The sequence below is a fragment of the Panthera leo genome, chromosome F2 (genome assembly GCF_018350215.1).
Source record: "Panthera leo isolate Ple1 chromosome F2, P.leo_Ple1_pat1.1, whole genome shotgun sequence".
In the NCBI taxonomy this organism is placed as follows: Eukaryota; Metazoa; Chordata; class Mammalia; order Carnivora; family Felidae; genus Panthera; species Panthera leo.
In genome coordinates, this window is record NC_056695.1 from 34263569 (window position 1) to 34287073 (window position 23505).

Below are 23505 nucleotides of genomic sequence, written 5' to 3' on the forward strand. Positions count from 1 at the left end.
CTTCAAAACCCCTTTCCCTTCATGCCCTTGAGTTAATGTTCACAGATTCACTGTCTCTTTGTGCACGCCCATTGTTTGTTAGCCCTCTGATCTTAATAAATACGGAACAAGGACCCTTATTCGAGGCTCTTGTCTTTTCCGGGACATTAGCCATCTCTCGCTTTTCATCCTGTGTCCCACTCTCTCATTGGCCAAGAGAGAACTTTAGACTTAGAGTCTACAACAGAAAACCAAGTGATCATTTCAATGGATGCAGAAAAAACATTTCACAAAATACAATATCCATTCATGGATAAAAGCCCTCCATAAAGCAGGTTTAGTGGGAACATGCCTTAATATAATAAAGTCCATATATGAAAAACTCACAGCTAACATCATTACTCAATGGGGAAAAACTGAGAGCTTTTCCACTAAGGTCAGAAACAAGACAAGGATGTCCACTCTTACCACTTTTATTCAACATAGTACTGGAAGTCCTAGCCACAGCAGCAATCAGACAAGAGAAAGGAATAAAGGACATCCAGGCTGGTAAGGAAGAAGTGAAACTTTCACCATTTGCAGAGGACATGATACTATATACAGAAAACCCTAAAGTTGCCAACAAAAAGCTGCCAGACTGATAAATGGATTCAGTTATTACAGTATTGCAGTATACAAAACTGCAGTATACAAAATCAATGTACAGAAATCCACTGTATTTCTATACACTAATAATGAACCAGCAGAAAGAGAAATTAAGAAAACAACTCCATTTACAATTGCACCAAAAAGAAGAAAATACCTAGAAATAAATTTAACCAAGGAGGTAAAAGACCTGTACTCTGAAAACTATAAAACATTGATGAAAGAAACTGAAGACAACACGAACAAATGGAAAGACATTCCATGCTCATGGGATTAGAAAAACAGATATTGTTAAAATGTCCATAATACCCCAAGAAAGCTACAGATTTAATGCAATCCCTAACAAAAATGTCAACAGGATTTTTCCCAAAACTGGAACAAACAATCCTAAAATTTGTATGGAACCATAAAAGACCCAGGATAGACAAAGCAATCTTGAAAAAGAAAATCAAAACTGGAGGTATCACAATTCCAGATTTCAAGTTATATTACAAAGCTGTAGTAATCAAGACAGTAGAGTAATTGCAGATAAACAGACAGATCAATGGAACAGAATAGAGAGACCAGAAGTAAATCCACAATTATATGGTCAATTCATCTTTGACAAATGAGGCAAGAATATGCAATGGGAAAAAGACAGTCTCTTCAACAATGGCGCTGTGAAAACTGGACAGCAACAGGCAAAAGAATGAAACTAGACCACTTTTTTACACCATACACAAAAATAAACTCAAAATGAATGGATCAAGGTCTTAAATGTGAGACCTGAAACCATAAAAATCCTAGAAGAGAACACAGGCAGTAATTTCTCTAACAACGGCTGTAACAATATTTTTCTTTCTTTTTTTTAAAAATACTGTATTTATTTATTTTTAAGCAAACTCCATGCCCAATGTGGGGATTGAACTCACGATCCTGAGATCAAGAGTTGAAGGTCTACAGACTGAGCCAGGCAGAGCCCCCCACAACATTTTTCTTAATGTCTCCTGAGGCAAGGGAAACAAGCAAAAATAAGCTATCTGGACTGCAGTAAAATAAAAAACTTCTGCACAGGAAAGGAAACCAACAAAACTAGACAAGCTACTGAGTGGAAGAAGATATTTACAAATGACATATCTGATAAAAAGGGTTAGTATCCAAAATATATAAAGAACTGTCTACAACTCAACACCCAAACAACAAATAATCCAATTTAGAAACAGGCAGAAGCCATGAAAAGACATTTCTCCAAAGAAGACATACAGAACCCAACAGACACATGAAAGGAAAATCAACATCCCTCAGCATCAGGGAAATCAAAATCAAAATCACAATAAGATATCACCTCATGCTTGTCAGAATGGCTAAAATAAAAAACGCAAGAAACAATGTTGGCAAGGATGTGGAGAAAAAAGGGACTCTCATGCACTGTTGGTGGGTATGCAGTGGTGCAGCCACTGTGAAAAACAGTATGGAGGTTCCTCAAAAATTTTAAGCAGGCTTCATGCCCAGCACAGAGCCCAATATGGGGCTTGAACTCACAACCTGAGATCAAGACCTGAGCTGAGACCAGGAGTTGTACACTTAACCAACTGAGCCACCCAGGAGTTGTGGTTCCTCAAAAAAAAATTTTTAAATAGAATTATCCTATGATCCCACAATTGCACTACTGGGTATTTACCTAAAGAATATGAAAGCACTAATTCAAAAGGATAAATGTACATCTATGCTTTCTGCAGCATTATTTACAAGAGCCAAACTAAGGAAGCAGCCTAAGTGCCCATTGCTATTTGAATGGATAAAGATGTGGTGTAGATGCAACGGAATATTATTCAGGCATAAAAAAAATGAAATCTTGCAATTTACAACATGGATGGATCTAGAGACTATAATGGTAAGCAAAATAAGTCAAAGAACACAAATACCTATGATTTCACACATATGTGGAATTTAAGCAACAGTACAAATGAACCAAAGAGAGAGAAAACAAAACAAAACAGACACTTAACTATAGAGAACAAACAGTTACCAGAGGGGAGGTAGGTGGAGGGATGGGTCAAACAGGTGAAGGGGATTAAGAGTACACTTAATCTCAAAAAAAAAAAAAAAGAGTACACTTAATCTCTATGAGGACTGAATAATTTATGGAATTGCTGAATCACTATACTGTACACCTGAAATGAATATAACATTGTATGTTAAGTATTAAATTAAAAAAAAAAATCCATTGAGGGGCACCTAGGTAGCTCAGTTGGTTAAGCGTCCAACTCTTGATTTTGCTCAGGCCATGATCTTGTGATCTAAATCTCATGATCTAACAGCACAGAGCCTGCTTGGGATTCTCTCTCTCCCTCTCTTTCTGCCCTACCCCTGCATGCGTGCATGCATGATGTGTGCTCACTCACTCTTTCTCCAAATAAATAAATATATTTTAAAAATTCATTGAAAAGATAATACATCATAATTAAATGGGTTTTAATCTAGGGATGCAAGATGATTCAACATCTGCAAATCAATCAGGGTGACACAACAAAATGAAGGCCCCAAATCCCATGATTAATTCAACAGATACACAAAAAGCATCTGACAAAAATTCAACATTTATTCACAATAAAATTCTTAATAAAGTGGGTACAGAGGGAACATATCTCAACATAATAAAGGCAATAAATGACAAGTCCACAGATAATATCATAATCAATGGTGAAAAGACAAATTTTTTTCTCTAAAATGAGAATCAAGATAAGAATGCCCATTCTCACCACTTTTATTCAACACAGTACTATAAACCCTAGCTAGAGCAATGGGGGGGGGGGGGGGGGGGAGGGGAGAAAAGAAAAGAAAAAGGAAGGAAATAAGTAAATTTGCAGTAACATGGTATTGCATCAAAAAAAAAAAACTGTTGGAAATAATAAACAAATTCAGTAAAAGAATTTACTTTCTTCAGAAAAAGAAATTAAGAAAACAATCCTATTTATAGTTATATAAAAAAGAATATAATACCTAGGAATAAATTTAACCAAGGAAGTAAAAGCCTGTACAGTAAAAACTATAAGACACTGATGAAGACACAAATAAATGGAAAGATATTCTGTGCTGATGGGTTGGAGTACTGTAAAACTATACATACTACCTGAAGCAATCTGCAGATTCAATGGCATTTTCAAATTTCAATCGCAATTTTCACAGAAACAGAACAATCGATCCTAAAATCTGTATGGAACTACGAAAGACCCCAAATAGCCAAAGCAACCTTGAGAAAGCAGAACAAAGCAGGAGGCATTGTGCTTCCTGATTTAAAAATATATTACAAAGCTACAGTAATCAAAGCAGTATAGTATTCACACATTTATAGACACATAGATAAATGGAACAAAATAGTGAGTTCAGAAATAAATCCATGCATATGCCGGCCAACAGATTTAAAATATAGGAGCCAAGAATATACAACGAGGAACAGCAGTCTCTTCAATAAGTGGTGTTCAGAAAACTGGACAACCACAAGAAAAAGAATAAAACTGGCCCACCCTATTATAGCATACACAAAAATTAACTCAAAACACTAAAAGCTTGAACATCAGATCTAAAACCATAAACTTCTAGAAGAAAACATGGGGGGGGGGGGGGTAAGCTCCTTGACACTGGACTTGGCAATGACTTTTTAGATTTGACACCAAAAGAAAGGCAACAAAAGCAAAAACAAACAAGTGAGACTTCATCAATTAAAAACTTTGTGCACAGGAAACTATCAGCAAAATGTAAAGTCAACCTAATAAAAAAAAATCCCACATCATATATCTGATAAAGGGTTAACATCCAAAATATATAAAGTCTCACAATTCAACAGCCAAAACAATTTTAAAAATTGGGCAGAGTACCAGAAGAGACATTTTTTCAAAGACATACAGATAGCCAACAGGTACATGAAAAGGTACTCGTTTGGGAAATGGAAATCAAAACCACAATCAGATACCACCTCACACCTGTTAGAATGGTACTGTCAAAGAAGATCAGAAATAACAGGTGTCGGTAAGGATGTGGAGAAAAGGGAACACTTGAGTGCACTGTTGATGGGGGAATGTAAATTGGTGCAGCCGCTATAGAAAACAGCATGGAGGCTAATCAAAAAAATTGAAAATAGAGGGGCACCTGGCTGGCTCAGTCGGTTAAGCAATCTGGCTCTTGGTTTCTGAGATTGAGTCCCACATTGGGCTCTGCACTGAAAGTGCAGAGCCTGTTTGGGGTTCTCTCTCTGTCCTTCCCCTGCTCCTGCTCTCACTCTCTCAAATAAATATATAAACTTTTAAAAAAATGTGTATTTTAGAATTCAAAATAATTAAACATCTAGTTCAAATAATACGTATCATATGCACTATTGCCCTTCCAGTCCCCTGTCAGAGACAAACGAATAGTCTAACAATAGAAAAGCCAAAACTGGGACGACAATCCAACAGCCTTCCTGAACATTATGCAGATAAAACAAAGGACTCAAATAAAAAACTTTAAACCTTAAATAGTACAAAATCTCTTCTGAGTCACAGTAATTTTTTAAAATCACACCACAAACTTTTCAAAGTCTGGGAAACTTTAGCGCCTCAGGAGCTGTACTGAATCTCCAAAAGTAAATATTTTCACAGCGGTCAAGTTTTTTTCCCCCTAAAGTTCTCTGCTTTCATACAGGAAACTCGGGTAGAAGACAGAGTCTCGGGAGAAGGGGAAAGGAGGTCTCATACCTCCTCCCACCCCCGTACTGAGAGAGAAAAGTAGGCTTGCGAAAAAGAGAGGACCGGTCTGTCGGTCCTGGAGTCACCTGGAGAGCTCCGGGAACACCTGGCCCTGAGTTCCTACCGCAGTTCACTACAATTCCCCAAGGCGGTGCGGGGCCGCCCATCTGAAGAAGGGGCTCCTGCAGCCCAGCAAGTAGTGAGGGGAGCGGGAGTCGGGGCAGTGGGGTACCTCAGAGCCGCGGAGTCGCCAAGAACAGCACCGTCCCCAGCTGCCAGCAACACGCGTTAACAGCCAAGGTTTCCGGACAGTACCGTGTGCCAAAGGGAGAAAGCGCCACAGTCGCGCGGCCAGCGCCATGACCTACAACTCGCTGGCCTGACCCCTCACCCCTTTGGGTCACTATGGAGCGCGTCAGAACTAAAAGAGACCAAGTCCTTCCCGGGAAAACCCTGTCCTGCCGCTTCCTGGCCAGCGCCTCTTCCGCCACACGACTTCCGGCCGGCAGTTTCTAGGGGGAGGGAAATACCCGGTTGGGTGGGACTTAGTGGCCCTTACGCGCCTGCGCACAAGTGGACTTGGGGGCGGGCGATTGTTCCCTTCTGGGTACAGTCTCTTTTCTGTCCTTTCCCTGAGGGTGCGGGGTGGGGGGGAAGGGTCTGTCAACGCTTCAGCACAGGATTAATCACCAGAACAAAACTGAAAGTTCTCAGACCCGAGAATTCAAGTAAGCAAGAAGGAAATATTTATTTATAATTCTCTGCAGCGTTCAAAGATAGGGAGAATCCTAGTAATCGTGGTATTTCCTTTTTGGAAATAAATGCTTGGGAGAATTAATCTGTACCACATAAAGAAGGGACATGAAGAGATTGAGAGATTGGAGGGGGAGTTCTGGGGGGAAAGAGAGAAGCCATAAAAGACAAAGAATGAGAAGCTCAAGCTGGTCTTAGTAGAAAAGACAAGGGAGAAGAGGCCTCCTGACAAAAAGGTGATGCCCTTGTTTGCTGTGGGATGTGTGGTACAAAACCCTGGGTTCCCCTCAAAATATTTGGTAAGATGGATACCTCTCACCAGAATGGAATACTTTTGGAAGCAATGAAGAGGTTTTGAATTCTAGTTCGGGAATGATGTGGGTGAAAACACAAGCTGCAAATGGATTACATGCACATTTTTGATGGGCAATAAGGGAAGATAGTCACAGTTTTGTTTTTGTTTTTTTTAATTAGGTTGCAAACAGGACTCCTGGGTAGCTCAGTCATTTGAGCATCCTACTCTTGATTTCTGCTCTGGTCATGATCTCACAGTTGGCGAGATCAACCTCCGCTCCCCGCGCCCCCACCGTGGGGCCCTCCGAGGGCTGACAGCACAGAAGCTGTTTGGGATTTTTCTCTCTTGCTCTCTCTGCCTCTCTCTCAAAATAAATAAACTTAAAAAAAACAAAAATAAATAAAATTAGGTTGAATTGATATAGTACCTATACAGTATTACATAGTGAAATAACACATCCTTAGTTAACTTGGTCTTCCCAACTACCTTGTGAAATAATGGGTATGCCAAATTAACAAGTGAACTGTAGCTCAAAGAGATTTATTAACCAAAGATACATAGCTAGTAGGTATTGTTGGAAGACTGGAATCCATGTTTTTAAACTCCAAGCCCAATCCTCCCTATATATGATTTCTGCCTCCACCACTTCCCATTAAATCAGTCACATTTCTTTAGGATTGCATCAGTAATATTTTTATTTTCTTTGTTTTTAAAGTATATTTTAAAAAATATAGAGAGCCTCTTCTTAACTTTTTTTGAACGCGAGTCTTTTTTTTTTTTCCAGAGGGAAATATGTTTACATATTTCTGCTGGTAGCTACCTCAGTATTCCTGGATAATATATTCATATAACTGGATGCCATGATAATCCTGAAACTGAGTTTCTGGTATCTTAGCCAGAGTGAAGTTTTGTTTAAAGATTTTATTTTAGGGGTGCCTGGGTTGCTCAGTTGGTTGAGCATCTGACTTCGGCTCAGGTCATGATCTCACAGTTCGTGAGTTCTAGCCCTGCATCAGGATCTCTGCTGTCAGCGCTGAGCCTGCTTCGGATCCTCTGTCCTCCTCTCTCTCTCTGCCCCTCCCCCACTCGCACTCTTTCAAAAAAAAATAAACATTAAAAAAAAAAAGATTTTATTTTAAAGTAATCTCTACACCCAATGTGGGGTTCAGACTTACAACCCTGAGTGTCATATACTCTACTGACTGAGCCAGCCAGGCACCCCAGCCGGAGTGAAATTTTATTTTATTTTATTTTATTTTATTTTATTTTATTTTATTTTATTTTATGTTTTAATGTTTATTCAATTCTGAGAGAGACACAGAGACAGAGATGAGTGGGGAGGGTCAGAGAGAGAGGGGAAGACACACAATCCCAAGCAGGCTTCAGGCCCCAAGCTGTCAGCACAGAGCCTGACACAGGGCTCAAACCCATGAACTATGAGATCATGACCTGAGCCAAAGTCTGACACTTAACCTACTGAGCCACCCAGGTGCTCCCAGCGTGAAATTTTAATTATTTTTTTGAAAAAATTTAGATCCTTAGAAATGTTGCAGGAACTCCCATTTCTTTTTTCACTTAGATTCAGCCATTGTTAATATTTTTTCACATTTGCTTTATCTTTCTTTACATATATATAATATACATATTATATTCCTATTATTATTTTCTGTTGTTAAATCTTTTGAGAGTAGATTGCAGATAATCATGACTCTTCATGCTTAGAAACAAAGACATTCTCTTATTTAGTCCCAGTACAATTATCAAATTGAGGAAATTGAAATTGAGTACTATTATTTAATGTATAAATTTTGCTTATTGCCTCAATGCTGTCTTTGATAGCAACCACTTTTTCCCCAAATCAGGAAATGTTTATGTGTTGCATTTAACTATTATGTTTCTTTAGTTTCCTTAAGTCTGTAATATTTCTCTCTTGGCTCCAGGCACACTATCTTTTCTTTCTTACAGTGAGCCTCAGATCTCCCTACATGATATTCTCTCTGTCAGGATTCCTTCCCATTCCACTACTTTGGTACCCTCCCCCTTGCTCCAACCCCACTCCATTGTTTTTTACCTAGTTGATTTTTATTCATCTTTCTTGTTTAAAAAAGATTATATTTTTAAGTAATCTCTACACTCAACATGGAGCTCAAACTCACAACTCTGAGATCAAGAGTCACAAGTCTACCATCTGAGCCAGCCAGGAAACCCTCTATTCATCTTTCAGCACTCAGCCCAAATGTACCTTCCTTAGAAAGACTTTTCTTGATTCCCCCTACTATACTTTCATTCCCTTCATGGCTCTAAGCTCATTTTATAATTTCACATGTATATTTGTGATTATTTGTTAATCTGGAGTATATTTTGGAGGTAGAGTTGATAAGAATTGGTAATGTGTACCTTCACTATACTGTAAACTCAGTGACATCTCTGATTTTTGCCTATTTCAGGACCTGGCACAGTTTCTTCACTCAGTCAACAAGTATGTGTTGCATATCTGTAATATACCTTGTACTCTTCTAGATGTCAATGAACAGTTCCTAGTGGAGTGTATATTTTAGCTAGGGAAATACAGTAAGCAAAATAAGTAAAAGATGTACTAGATGATGATAAATGCTAACGAGGAAGATAAAACATGAAGGGGTATAGGGCATATTTCTGTGTGGACACTGCAGTTTTACGCAGGATGGTGGCCACAGAAGACCTCACTGAAGGAGACGTTTAAATAAAGATCCAAGGAAGAAGGAGTAATCCATGAAGATATCTGGGGGCACAGCATTTCGTGTAGAGAAAAAGGAAAGTGCAAAGGCCTGAACTAGGAAGGCAGGTAACATTTTCCATGAACACTAAGTTCACTATGGTTAGAATAGAGTGAGCAAGGAAGAGTATATTAAGAGATAAGGTCACAAAGGAGATGGAGACCAAGTATCATAATCTAATTTACATTTTAATTAGATCCTTCTGTTTTGAAAATAGACTAAAGCGGGGCGCCTGGGTGGCTCAGTCGGTTGAGCGTCCGACTTCAGCTCAGGTCACGATCTCGCGGTCCGTGAGTTCGAGCCCCGCGTCAGGCTCTGGGCTGATCGCTCAGAGCCTGGAGCCTGCTTCTGATTCTGTGTCTCCCTCTCTCTCTGCCCCTCCCCCATTCATGCTCTATCTCTCTCTGTCTCAAAAATAAATAAATGTTAAAAAAAAAATTAAAAAAAAAAAGAAAATAGACTAAAGGGAGCAAGTAAGGAAAGAGTTACTAGGGTATTACAATAATCTGGAAAGAAATAGTGGTGGCTTGGATTAGACTAGAGATATGACTGGTTAGAATCTGGATATATTTTGAAGGTAGAATTAGTTGACAGGAATAGCTGACAGACTAGACCAGATATCAATGGGGTATGAGAAGAGAGAGTCAAAGATGACTTCAAGTGTTTTGACCCAAACAACTGGAAGAATGTTTTGCCATTATGCAAGATAGAGAAGACTGTGGAAAGACAGCTTAGAGGAGGAATATCAGTAAGTTTTATTTGTACATTAAAATCGGAAAAGCTTATTAGACATCTGTGTTGGCCAACCTCCAGTGTGGTCCTCGATGATCCTTATCTCCTAGATTTATCCCTTTGTGGAATCCCCGCCCACATTAAATCCAGGCTGGTGTGTCTGACCAATAGAATAATGCAAAAGTGATGATGTGCGACTCCTGAGGCTAAGTCATGAAAGTCATTGAGTTTCTGCATTGATTTCTTGGATTGTTTGCCCTGGGAGAAGCCAGCAGCCACGCCATTAGGGTACTCAGTCAGCCCTCTTAGGCAGCCCACATGGAGAGGAACTAAGGTCCCCCATCAACAAAGAGCATCATTGCTCATATGAGTAAGCCACCTTGGAAGTGGATCCTCCAGCCCTGTAAGATGACTGCAGCCCTGCCTGATAACTGACTGCAGCATCATGAGAGGTAATGGACTAGAACTGCTCAGCTAAGTCACTCCTCACTTCCTGAACCACAAACTATGACAGATAATAAATGACTATTTAGTTTTAAGCCACTGAATTAGGTATAACTGTTAGTTATAGAGCAGTAGATAACTAATATGACATCCAAGTGTAGAGTAGGGAATTGGAATATGGAATTTCAGGGTTTGGAAGTTTGGTATCCTTCAGAATATAGATGGATTTCAAAGCTGTAATACTAGATGAGGTGACTAAGGATGCAAGTGAAGATAGAAAAAAGGAAAATTCAAGAACTTAGCCCTAGGGCACTCCAGGGTAAAAACTAGGAATATGAGGATTAAAAAGCAAAAGAGGGGGCACCTGGGTGGCTTGGTCGGTTAAGCGTCCTACTTCGGCTCAGGTCATGATCTCACGGCCCGTGAGTTCGAGCCCCACGTCGGGCTCTGTGCTGACAGCTCAGAGCCTGGAGCCCATTTCAGATTCTGTGTCTCCCTCTCTCTCTGCCCCTCCCCTGTTCATGCTCTGTCTCTCTCTGTCTCAAAAATAAATAAACGTTAAAAAAAATTTTAAAAAGCAAAAGAGATAAGGAGAACAGCCAGTGATGTAGAAGAACATGTAGGAGAATATTTTATAAATATCTCATTCATTTAACATCCTTTAAATAGTATCTATCTGGTGTTGAGTCCCATACTTATTTGTTCTTTGTTTCTAGAATCTTGTTATTGCTGATACATAAATACACATTCATGTAAGTATTACATTCAATACAGTAAGAGCAAAAGAGCAAAAATACACATTCATGTAAGTATTACATTCAATACAGTAAGAGCAAAAGTAGAAAAGAATTCAGACTATAGTTGGGGAGAATGAATAAACACATCAAATAGCTATAGCACTATGTATTTAAATGAGAGATTGCATATTGAGTACTGAAAGTACAAAACTATTTCCTTGTCTCTACCCTTTCCTTGTTTTAATGGAGCCAAAAGTAAGGAAGGCTAGGTATGCACAGTATGTATTTTTGAAATTGTGAAACTTGCAATTAAATTAGTGGTGTCTGAGGACCTTCACTTAAGTGTAAAATCAGAATCAAAACTAAAACAAAAAGTTGTTTTTACAATTTCAATAAAAACAAGATTAAGTACTTCTCTTTCTTCTCCCCACTGTCCAACCACAAAGGCCTTGTTACTGTCCCTGTAATTTGCTGTCTCTTTCTGTCTCTGCCCATTATTTACCTGATTTCAGACCTTTGCACGATTGGTTCTTCCTTATTTTTCAGGTCTCAATTAAATATCACTACCTTAGAGAGACTTTCCCTGAGCCCCAGTCTAAAGCAGCTCCCATTATGGGCACCTAGCTGGCTCTGTCAGTAGAGCATGTGACTCTTGATCTCAGTGCTGTGAATTTGATTCCTATGTTGGGTGTAGATATTACTTAAAAATAAAGTCTTGGGGGAAAAAAGCTCCAATTATCTCCCTATCACATAAACCTGTATTACTTTCCTCATGCTACTTACGGCTATCTGAAATTATCTCTCATTTGTTTTTAGTAACTTATTTGTTATCCCTCTAGGATAGAAGCTTCTGTCTGTCACTATTTTATCACAAGTCTAGAACAATGCTTGGCACATAGTAGGCATTCAGACGGTATTCAATAAATAAATGAATGAATCTTTACTTGCACTGATATAATTATTTTAGAAGTGTTCTGTTTGCATTTTTGGATTAAAAGTAGTTTTTGTTTTTACTTAGGAAAGTCTATATTTCTTCATTTGTATCATTTTCCATGTCCTCCACAATTTAAAAAATTGAAACTTTTGCCAATTTTCTATTTTTTAAAAATCAATTTATACTTAAGATACTAAATCTTCCTTTGGCTGTCAGATTTGTCGTATTTTTTCAGATGTATTTGCCTATTGATTTTGTCCCTGTTTTCCTTGTGCAGAAGTTCTAAATTTCAAGTAGTCACATGTAGCAATATTTTCCATTGTAGTTTGTTTACCTGCAGGAAGCATCAAGTAGTGGTCAAGCAGGACATTTTGAAGTTAGTTTACTTAGAATCTGTGATTTTAGGCAAGTGAGCCAATTACTAAGCTACCAAATTTCAAGTTACTCAGTCACATTTTTCTCATTTGTGAAATGGGGTTAATGGTACTAAACACATCACAGAATTGTGAGAATTAAATGAAATTTGGATGTAAAATGACTCAGGGTAGTGTGCACATTTAAAGCTCTCTAAATAAGAATGGTTAGGAGCTTCCATTTCACTACTTTCATGCTGATTTTCCTGGTCAGATAGTGGTATGAATTTTCTCAAATAGTTTAATTCTTTTATACTTCTGAAATTGGCTTTGGTGCACCAAGAAACTCATTTTAATGCCTCAGGTTGGTTTTTTTTGGTGAATAAGTTACACTGATAAACAATATGTTTACACCTAGACATACAAATACATTCACTAAGTGTATGTTATACCAACCTCTAAACAATGTCCTATAATATTGTTTAAGTCAATAGCATAATGATTTGAAAAATACATGGAGTCTTTGATCTCAAGAGCATCTCTGTGACCTTTCAAGGAAGTCAGCCTCTACTCAAAGGCCCAAGAAGCTTGAATGTCAAACAGTAGGTACCCTTTAGCCTCCTTTGCACCTTAGGTTTAGTTTCAGCTTTGTCAAGGCCTTGCCACATAGACATATGTGTATTATGTACCTGCTTTTCCTTTTTTTCCCAAAGGAATCAAGATGGCTAATTTAATTCATCCTCCAGGCAGGAGATCCTTGTAGAAACACCCAGGAATCAGATTAGAGCCCAGGTGGGAGCAAGAAGAAAAAGAAGAAACAGCACAGAAAATGTGTCAGAATTTATCACATGGATCCCCCAGAGTGTCTCTTCACTTGCTCTCACTGGCATAAAACCTTCCCATGAAGTTCTGACCCATCTTACTGCATAGTGACACCATTGAGTAGCAAGACAGTGGAAAAAATAAGAACATAGGATACTTACACTTTCTGTAGAATACACTTTCTGATAATCTTAGTTTTCTAATTAAATTAGTTACAATAAAATTTTCAAGATTCTGTAATGAATTATAAATGGAAAGAAAAAGAGCCTTTAAGCATCAGCCTACCCACGGGGTGCAGATCTGGTCTGCAAGTAGTGGGCGGTAGGTGCCCGTGGTGGGCGGGGCCGCGTCTTAGCTCCACCCCAACCCGCTCCGCCCCGCCCCTCGGCCCAGTGGGCCCCAGGTTCCTGTGAATCCCCGCGCCCCGGCTGCCCTGTGGACTCTGGCTGCCTGGTCTCCACCCCTACCTGATTTCCACTACTGAGAGCGGGATGTGAGTGCGGGCCTCTCTCCGCTTCGGGGCCGGAGTAGCGGGGCCCCAGCAATTCACAGATCCCCTGGGGGAGGAAGAGAGCCTGGGCGTGGAGAAACGGGGCCCGCAGGCTCCGCGCGGCAGGGCCCGCACGGCCCTAGCGCTGGAAGTGCACCCTGGGCTCAGCGCGGCCGGAGATGGGCCGGGGCGCTCAGGGGACTCTTGCGCCTTAGCATGCAAAGTCCGCGGCCTGGGGAGGCCTGGCGCTGGCCAGCGCCTACCGGAGAACCCGGTGTTCGGGGTTCAGCCCTGGGCCGCGGGGAGCCTCCTGGGCCTGGCGGTAGCGCACCTGGGTAGGCGGTGCCCAGGATCGCCAACCTCACGCAGCCGGGAGTGTCGGGCCTTCGGCCCAGGGGAGGGTGACACGCTTAGAAAAATCCGCAGCGCCCAGTGGGGGAGAGGAACCGGGTCACGGTTCCGCGCTCTGAATCGAATGCCCAGAGGAAAAGGGCACGCTTCAGAGCCGCTGAGGATTCAAGGAGAAGCTGCTAGGTCGGGTGGGAAAAGGTAACTTGATTTCCGAGTAAAGCAGGAGGTTGTGAGAAGGGGTACCTAATAGCTCCTGTTCCGGCTCTGGCTGCTCCGTTCTTGTCTTGTGTTTTGGGCTCACTATAACCGGGGGCGTGGAGGAAGTGCAGTTGTATTCGTTTTGCAGTGCCAGATCCTCAGGGAGACCTAGCATACCGACCATTAATGTTGCGCTTGGATGATGATCCACAATTTTTGCTTACCCTTGGTGTTTTTGTGTCTGCCTCTATAAACCAAAGAGAGAATCAAATAGAAGAAATGCGGGATTAAAATATAGCGATTTTTGGCTACAGTGTCCAACAAACAATTTGCTAGACAATTTTTTATATATGTTTGTTGATTTAATGCTCACAACCACAAACTTAAGTGGAATTGTCATTCTGTTTCACACTCGGAACTCAGATTAAATCATTTGCCAAATTACATGCTAAATGGTGGCATGGGGGTTGGAATTCAGGTCTGTGTATGATTTCAGAGCACAGGTTTATGGCTTAATGTAAAGAACATTACTTCTTGGGATAAGACAAATACCTAGGTTTCAAATCTGTGCTGTGTGTTAGCTGTCTGACCTTGGGCAGATTACTTAACCTTTTAAGGCCTGTTTCTGCATTTGTAAGATAGAAAATACATCCTGTCGTAGGGTTTTTATGTGGATTAAATAAGATCATATTTGTAATACACTTAACAAAGTGCCTGGCACACAGTTAGTGGTAAACATAGCTACACGTATCTTCCTGTCGTTAATTGGGGTCAGCAAACTTCAGTTACCCGCCAGAGCCAAACAAAACTGTAGGCCTAGAGCATAGGTAGAGCGAAGCAAGAAAGGATAAGGAGAACTGAGAACAGATGACATATATGGTGGCAATTATCGTGAAACCCATAGATTAATCTGTGGTATCTTTTTTGCCCACTTTTTTGCCTTTCTGATATTTTCTTCAAAGGCGGTTCCTTCTGGCTGATGTTTTGGAAAAATGCATCCCACTCTGGGCTGAAAAAATTCAAAGAGGCAAGTTTTGGGGACTGGACTATGTGGAGACTCTCAGGATGTGAGGGCGAGCTGAATTTTAGCACTCCTCAAACTGAAAGGTGCTTGTCACAAACCTTCCAATGAAGTGTGCAGTTCTCTTGTAGGATAGCTTCTTTTAGATCTAGCCCCTGAAGAATGGAGCAGGAGAGGTGTTTTCAGGATGGGAGAAACCAAAGGATTCTTTGTATTTTAAGGTTTGCTTAATGACTGGACACCTCTTTTACTTTCACCTATAACTGTATACACTTTATAGACAACGGTCTTGATTTCCACATAAATTTAAGGCAATTTAAGTATTACACATTTTCAAATTTTTTTTTTAATATATCCTTTCCAATGCTATCACTGAGGTCCTGAATATTTCCTTTGCGTATCTGTTCAGATAACCTGTTCATACTGGATCCTAGCTCCTATCAATGCTTGGTATGGCTTTAGACGTAGTTTTCCTTGCCCTCCTTCTTTTTTGGTACTATTGCTATGTTTTGGGTTTTGTTTTTTTTTTTTCCTACTATAGAGTTCTTTTTCCTCCTTTTTCAAAATTTGCTTTAGTCAGTGATTTATTACGCTAGAAACCTGTAGCAAAACTGAGAAGGTTAGTGTTGGATATGAAATATGACTAAGTAACATTTTGACCTTCAAAGATCTATAATGAACCACCACTGATCATCAAAAGCATAGTCTCTGAGGTGGATCTTTTAGCAAGGATGAGTGACACTATCATTGGTGGTACTCAACAAGTTTGAGGAGTCCAAACTTGGACATTCCTTTAATGTACCCACTATTACGTTTATGCTATAGGTTAGCTTCCTTCTCACCAATGTTTTCCCTTCATGTTCACTTATGTTATAAGGATTGCTAGTCAGTTTAAAGTCCAACAAACAATTAAGGAGGATATTTGGTAGAAGATTTGTTGAAAGATTGGCTAAGAAGGAGGTTTAAATGAACACCTAAAGCTATCATAGATTTTATTTAACTACGTTATTTAAGTTTCTGATATGATAATCAAAACCAGATGTTATATATACATTTGGTAAGTTTATGATAACTATATTTAAGTTGATTATGCTGGCTTAAATTTGAAGAAGCTCGTGGAGGAGTATTGGGATTCTTTTGGAGATGCTGTTTATTCTTTTAGTATATAACAGCTTATCAGTGTGCAATCATATTTTTTTTGCAGTCATATTTAAAAAAACATTAAAATCAGTGTAATGGTCAAATTTACCAATATAAATTAGATGGGTAGATATTAATACAGTTTCCCAATGAAAAATAGAAGGAAATACTACATATTCATTTTAGCAAATCATTTTGAAATATCCTCTTACCAAGTGAATGTATTCTGTCTGGTTCCTGTGAAAATTACCAAAGCACAGCATAGTTGTAACGTGCATTGCCATTAGGCTACTTCAATTTTCTGAGCCTTAGTTTACCATGCCTCTAGACTCTATGGTGATAGTACATGTTAAAATAGATATCTGCAACTGTAAAGAGAAACTTATTGGTCACATTTTCATCTGTTTAGGGGTCAGGATGTTTTAAAAAGAAGTGAAAATCAAAGTATTTACTGATTGTGTTGTTAAATGCTTCTTTCTCCCCTTCCCTGCTTAATTTTTCTTTAGCACTTACTACCATCTAGCATACTATATATTTTACTTATTTTTTTTTTACTTTAGTGATACATTTTATTTAACCAAATATATTTAAACTATCATTTTAATATGTGATCAATCTAAAAAGTTATTGAGAGATCTCACATATCTTTTTCATACCAATCTTTGGAATCTAGTGTGTATTTTATTCACTTGATCTCAGAGGCACCACATTTCAAATGCTCAGTAGCCTACCATACTGGTCAAACCAAATTCCTTCATTAATGTCCAGACCATCTATAAAATTCTAACATCTAACAAGTGCAGCTCTATCCTTCTAACACTCTGAGGTTCTAGTGTGACTTTCTAGAATCCTGTGTTTCAAATAGTCTGTGCCTAATACTGTAGGATCCCTTGAGTCAAATAGCCTATGATTCCAATGTTCTAAGAGTCTGTGATTCCAGCACTTCATATTCTTTGACCTAGATCAAGGGTCAGCAAACTCCAGCCTGTGGGCCAGATCCAGCCCACTGCTTGTTTTATAAAGTTTTATTGGAACACGGCTATGCCCATTTAATTTGTGGCCACTTTCATTCTCCCAGGGCAGAGTGAGTAGTTGTAACAGACACCATGAATGACCTCTTGACCAGCCCAAACTAACATATTATTCTTTGTTCCTTTACTGAAAAAGTTTACTGACCCTTGATGTAGATCTTCAAAGATTCTAAGTTAAATGGTGGTTTTACAGATGTTTATTTGATTGTTATACTTTATAACTCACACATTTGTTACACACAGTCTTTTCTGATATGATATATGTTGTTCAAAGGAGACTGGTTTCCTCATCTTAGGCATTTACCATTTCAGGCTTCTATAATTCCATTAGGTTGATTACTTATTTTTTTTTATTTTTATTTTTTTTTTAAAGTAGGTTCCATGCCCAACATGGGGCTTGAACTCGTGACCCTGAGGTCAAGAGTCCCATGCTCTACCGATTCATCCAGCCAGGCTCTCTCCCCGTTTACTTAACTTTTTTATTGTCTGTCTTCCTATAGTGTAACCTCATCAATGCAGGGTATTTGTTTTGTTCATTGTTCTCCCAACACCTTAGAACAGTACCTGACACACAGTAAATGTCCTATAAATATGTGTTTAGTGAGTGAATAGTGTTTTTAACTGTTCTTGGTTGGGAAACAGAAAGGGGCTTGCCGGAAAGTTAAAACCAACCTGCAGTGTATGTGCTAAGTAACCAGAAACGAATATTCTTGTAATCAGGAAATGTATAAACATTTCAACAATCCTTGCTCAACATAAAAATTTTTACTTTTTTTTAAATGTTTATTTATATTGAGAGAGAGAGAGAAAGAGAGAGAGAGAGAGGCAGAGCATGAGAGGCAGAGGGGCAGAGAGAGGGAGATACAGAATCCAAAGCAGGCTCCAGGCTCTGAGCTGTCAGCACAGAGCCCGTGACCTGAGCCGAAGTCAGACGCTTAATTGCTTAATCTCCTGAGCCACCCAGACACCCTCTCTCCGTTTTTGTTTTGTTTTGTTTTTTAAGATTTTATTTTTAAGTTATCTCTATACCCAACGTGGGGCTCGAACTCACAGCTCTGAGATCAAGAGTCACATGCTCTAGTGACTGAGTCAGCCAGTTGCCCCTGCTCGACATACAAACTTAAATCTTGAGAAGGAAGTAGTTGTAGTTGTTCCAGCTTTAAACTGAAAGAATTGTTGTGTCATTGGGTCTCCTGGTGGCTCAGTTGGTTGAGCATCCAACTTTGGCTAAGGTCATGATCTCACAGTTCGTGGGTTTGAGCCCCACATGGGGCTGTGGGCTGATAGCTCTGAGCCTGGAGCCTGCTTTGGATTTTGTGTCTCCCTCTCTCTCTCTCTCTCCCTAGCTCCTCCCCCTCTCAATAATGAACATTAAAAAAAAAAAAAAGTTATGGGCTGATTGGATTTAAAAAAAAAAGAAAGAAAGAATTGTCATGTCATTGTTCACTATGAACTAGAAAGGAGCACATAAGTGACAAAATGTGAAATGCCTGTCTTGCTCAATTAAATGTTGTATGTGCCCAGCTAAGAAGAGTAGGAAGGGAGCCGAGTTTTAGAAAGCCTGCTTTTAGAGTTGGGCATCATAGTTGGATAGTAGGGAAAGGTGAGAAGTTCTGATGGCCAGCCCAACATCTAGGAGATTCCATTAGGTGGGGAGTTCTTCAAGCTCTCTGAACACCAAGGGGCATCAGTCTCAGCAGGTCAATGTGCCTTTATATAAAATCCAAACTGCCTGCTTCACAGCTGGCCAGAGGCTTCACTGAACCCTTATAATTTTAACATTTTCAGCTGAGCATCCTGGAATTTTCTGCTAGGGAATGTAGTTCTGATTTTTATCAATACAATTTTTGGTAAAAGGTGATTCACTTAGTAGATATTTACTTTGTAACTAACTTTGCCAAGATGCGTGTTTCATAAAGTGAGGCAATATTGAGATGTTGTAACTGCTTCTGACTTTTATTAACACCTCACTCAGTGCACCTACTATGAACTGTTCATTTGACAGGCTTGACAATATAATCAGTGACATTTCCAAAATGTATATAAAGTAGCCAAGGGATTGGTAAAGCAGTATAACCTGAAACACATGTGAAGTAAACTCTGTAGCCTGCTGTGAATCATAAAACAGATTAATATAATCTTAGGAATTTTCTAGAGAAATCAAGGAAGGGGCCTTAGTTAATTGCTCACTTTTTAGCAATAAGGACAGGGTTAAAACAGCATATACTTTCTGTGTTTAAAGTAAGAGTGATCAAGTGTGAACACTTTTATATTTTATATCTTTCTGCACTTCTGCATCTTCAGGTATCAGCAATAGTATTACTATCGGGATTTCATTTAGGATAATTCAAGAATCTGGAAATTCATTAAAAAAAATGGTGGTCAAAAGCTGATTGCTTTTGCTGCTGTGATATGAGCTGGGAGTGAGATTCCATGGATGGTAGTAAAACTCACTTCCTTATTATCTTGCATGTACCTAATAGGTTGGGCCCTGTGTTTTGTTGATGTGCATTACTTTTTCAAGTCACTCGGGGACAGGAAATTTAATAACAGTTCCAAGCAAAGGTACCTAACTGGTGGGAAAGTATCTAAATATATGTTTTTTCAGAAGCAGCTTTTTTGGTAGTGGGAGATGGAAGTTGAATTTGGAAAATTTTGTTCTTTTCCTTCCGTTTCCCTTTTAGGTTCTGATAATTTTTCTGCTATTTTCTACTTTTTTATTTTTCTATGCCTTTAGTACGACTTCCCCAACAAGTTCTGTATTCACTAAATTAAATTAGTCATAGAACATTAACTAGAAGAGGCTTTAGAAGTTACTGAAAGTGATTGGCTCAACTTAGAATTAACACTCGAAAAATCCAAGGCTAGAGAAGTTACAGCGCTTGCACACAGTGGTATACTGACACAAAACTACTTCCGCCTTCTCCAACTCCCAGTCCAGTGACCCTCCTGTTGGTCCTTTTTTCACATTGAAAAGAAAACATGCCCTTTTCTCTGTTTATGTGCTTTAGTGCTTGACCTAATTCTAATTCTCTATCCCCATTTCTAGTGTTCCATTGCAGGGTTTAAAAACAAATGTGGGCATCACTTTCTTAATAAATACAAGGCAAGCTGACTGTACAATTCCTTTAATGTAAGTTTTTCACTTGATATTCAGTATGTATATTCCTGAGAATTAATGTTGCTGCATTAATTCAGAAAGCACTGAGATCCTGTGTCCCCCATGTAGATCTGTGTGTGTGGAGACTTTAGCAAGAAGAAAATGCTTTCTTCGCCTTAAGTAATTCACAACGTAATGGGCTGTCTGGAAAAGGACCTGCTGTGATGTAAACACAAACCATTCCGGTTCTTCCACTATTTGGCCGTTACTGTTTATTCTGGTTGTCTTTGTTTAAGAAAGATAATCATACTTGTAGGCTAAATATTAATCTTCTAATTTTAAGATTGTGTTCATTAATTTGTGTTAGACTGAATATTTACATTTGATATACTAACTAAAAAGCTATTGGGAAATTAATTAGAGACTATTGCTGTTATACTAAGTAATGATTAATTGCAGGCTTTAGTGCTCCCAGGGCATCTGGCACGAGGGCAGACAGATCTGGGATCTTATGCTGGCCTTGTTACTTATCAGCTTGTTTATCTTGGGCAAGTAATTTAAACTTTTGGGGAATTTTTTTTTCTAATACACACTATGTGTTGTTTGGAAGTTAACAATGTGCTGAATATTGTTAACATATTCTGGGGCAATCCAGATATTATAGTTACGATGTATCACGTAGTTACGATGTATTGACCTCTTGCCATATAGTAGTAATCCTTGTCCTGTCCAATTTACCAGGGTTTTTTCGTAAAATTGAGAATATATTATTTGGAAGCATTTTGAAAAATTTGTAGAAAGCAAAAACCAGAATTTATCCAACTGTATGTACTTATTAACTCTCTCTCCTCTCCCACTCTCTATCCAAAATCCAGTAGCAAGTGGCAACATGAATACACATTCTTTTGTAACAGAACATAGTTTTAAGCCTTGGTAAAAGTAGAAATCTATAGATTTCTTCTCCAGCTCTGAGGGCACTTTGACTGCTTCCTGTCTGCACCATGCGGGTTTATCATGTTGTGTATTTCTGTGTATATATAGATAGCTAGGCATTCTGCTTTTGCGTTGCATTCTTCCCTTACCCCATTTAGAACACATAGAAGATATTCAGTGAATAATTGTTGAATGAATGGATCTCCCCAGTATGATTATAATGAGCTCCAAGTTCTTCTTTTGCTGTATCAAGTCCCCGCTGTCCTTAACATGAGAGTGGGTGCACAATAACCTCTTAATGTAAACACTTGTTAATTTGACCTGGGATCTCCAAGAGGTGTAGCAGCTGTTAGACTTATTGCCATATTACCCTTCTCCCACTTTTGGGGGGTGTGGGTTGAGAGGGACACTTATAACTGTTCTGAGCCACACAATTGGAGAAACACTGCATGGGCTGTGTACTGCTGATGTTGCTGGGCCCCATTCCAGCTGCCCCAAGGTTACCCTGCTTGCTTTCATTGTAGGTCATCCAGGATGCAATATGTATACCATTTAGTGAATCATCGTATTAGAACCAGAAGGAACCTTTGAGAACTTTGTAATGTTGCCAGCCTTCTCATTTGGTAGCTAAAGAGTGAAGTGTACTAAAGACATTGGTGGGTGGGCATTGACTTCTCCCTCCCCATTGTTACAGGACAAATAATGAGTCACTGCCGCTGGCTCTGTCCCCTCTCCCCCATACACCAACTAGGCAGTTATTCAGGTAAACAAACTCTTCTGAGAGGATTTAGGAAAATTAACACTTATCTATAATAAAGCCTGATTGCTTGGAAAATTAATTTTGTGTAAATCCTAGACATTCTTTTATTATTCTTCTAAGAACTTCTTTATTTTTTTTAAACTTTATTTTAAAAAATATTCATTTATTTTGAGAGGGAGGGAGGAGACAATCCCAAGCATGCTGACAGCATAGAGGCCGATGCAGGGCTCAAACCCACAAACTGTGAGATCATGACCTGAGCCAAAATCAAGAGTCTGATGCTTAACTGACTGAATCACCTAGGAGCCCTTAAGAAGTTCTTTATAAACAAGGATGAGAAAGGTGTTTTATGTCTTAATATTGAATAATAAGCCATTGATGCTTAGACAGTCAATTAAAATATTTGAGCAGTCAATAAAATAATTGCTACCATTCATAGAATATTTCAAAATGCTGAGTGTCCTACAAACCAAAATTGTCTGGTAATTTTTTATCCCCACTTTATAGATGAAGGAATTGAGGTTCAGGCATAATTTGGTAAAGCTGACACACCCAAATTAACAAGAGGAAGCAAATTTGAACCAAGCATACTGACTCCAAAGCTACAGCTATTTCTGCCATGAAAAACCTGTGCCAGATATCCTGCTTCAGGATGAAGAGGAAGCAGTAAAACATGGGTGTCTGTCTTCAGCTCACAGTAGATAAAAAGGGTGATGAGCCATGCATACAAGTAACAATAGTGAAAGAAAAAAGTGTCAGTACATAACTACTTTAGTCGGTAGTTATGTACTTTAGGTGGGTATCAGCAACAGCTTTATGGAGAAAGTGTCATTTGAATGGATCTTAAAGAACTTAGATGGGCAGGCTGGGGGCAGATGTAGACAAGGCCATGAATTCCAGGTGTAGCTAATTGAACTAGGCCCTGGATAGTCAGTAATGATTTTTTTAAAAAATGTCAGAAGTGAGGAGCGCCTGGGTGGTTAAGTCGGCTAAGCATCTGACTCTTGGTTTCAGCTCAGGTCATGATCCCACGGTTCATGGGACTGAGCCCCACGTCAGGCTCCATGCTGACAGTGTGGAACCTGCTTGGGATTCTCTGTCTCCCCCTCTCTCTGTCCCTCCCCCACTTGCACTCTCTTTCTCTCTTTCAAAATAAATAATTGATTCAGGAAAGTTAGGGTGACCAGGAGAATGGTTGATGGGTTTAGTGTTTTTGGGGGTTATTTGCATTTAGAAACCAAACGATTCTCTGGTAAAGAATCTGTATAATAGAGAAGCTGTTGTCCACTCCTAGGGGCTGTTTCTGTCTTTTCTATCATCCTACTTTT

At 39.2% G+C, this 23505-nt stretch overlaps 2 protein-coding genes across 18 annotated transcripts in view; one reads left to right on the plus strand and one right to left on the minus strand.

Moving 5' to 3' along the window:
- RMDN1 (regulator of microtubule dynamics 1) overlaps positions 1–5809 on the minus strand; it is a 58227-nt gene extending 52418 nt beyond the window's left edge. For 8 of the 14 annotated variants that reach the window (XR_006198167.1, XR_006198166.1, XR_006198169.1 and 5 more), the window contains exon 1: positions 5560–5809. Coding sequence is in view for 5 of the 14 variants with exons in the window: in XM_042923459.1 (XP_042779393.1) it covers positions 5560–5688 (129 nt within the window). In the remaining 9 variants the exon portion in view is untranslated. Of the gene's footprint in view, positions 1–5413; positions 5533–5559 lie in introns of those variants that run through there. The other 6 variants (XM_042923466.1, XM_042923464.1, XM_042923463.1 and 3 more) reach the window with 6 other exon arrangements.
- Positions 5810–5948: 139 nt separating this feature from the next.
- The window catches only part of CPNE3 (copine 3), a 55615-nt gene continuing 38058 nt past the window's right edge, over positions 5949–23505 (plus strand). Inside the window, exons 1-2 of one of the 4 annotated variants that reach the window (XM_042923502.1) lie at positions 5949–6055; positions 8823–8854. Coding sequence is in view for 1 of the 4 variants with exons in the window: in XM_042923499.1 (XP_042779433.1) it covers positions 10309–10315 (7 nt within the window). In the remaining 3 variants the exon portion in view is untranslated. Of the gene's footprint in view, positions 6056–8822; positions 8855–10165; positions 10316–13553; positions 13647–15154; positions 15300–23505 lie in introns of those variants that run through there. The other 3 variants (XM_042923501.1, XM_042923499.1, XM_042923500.1) reach the window with 3 other exon arrangements.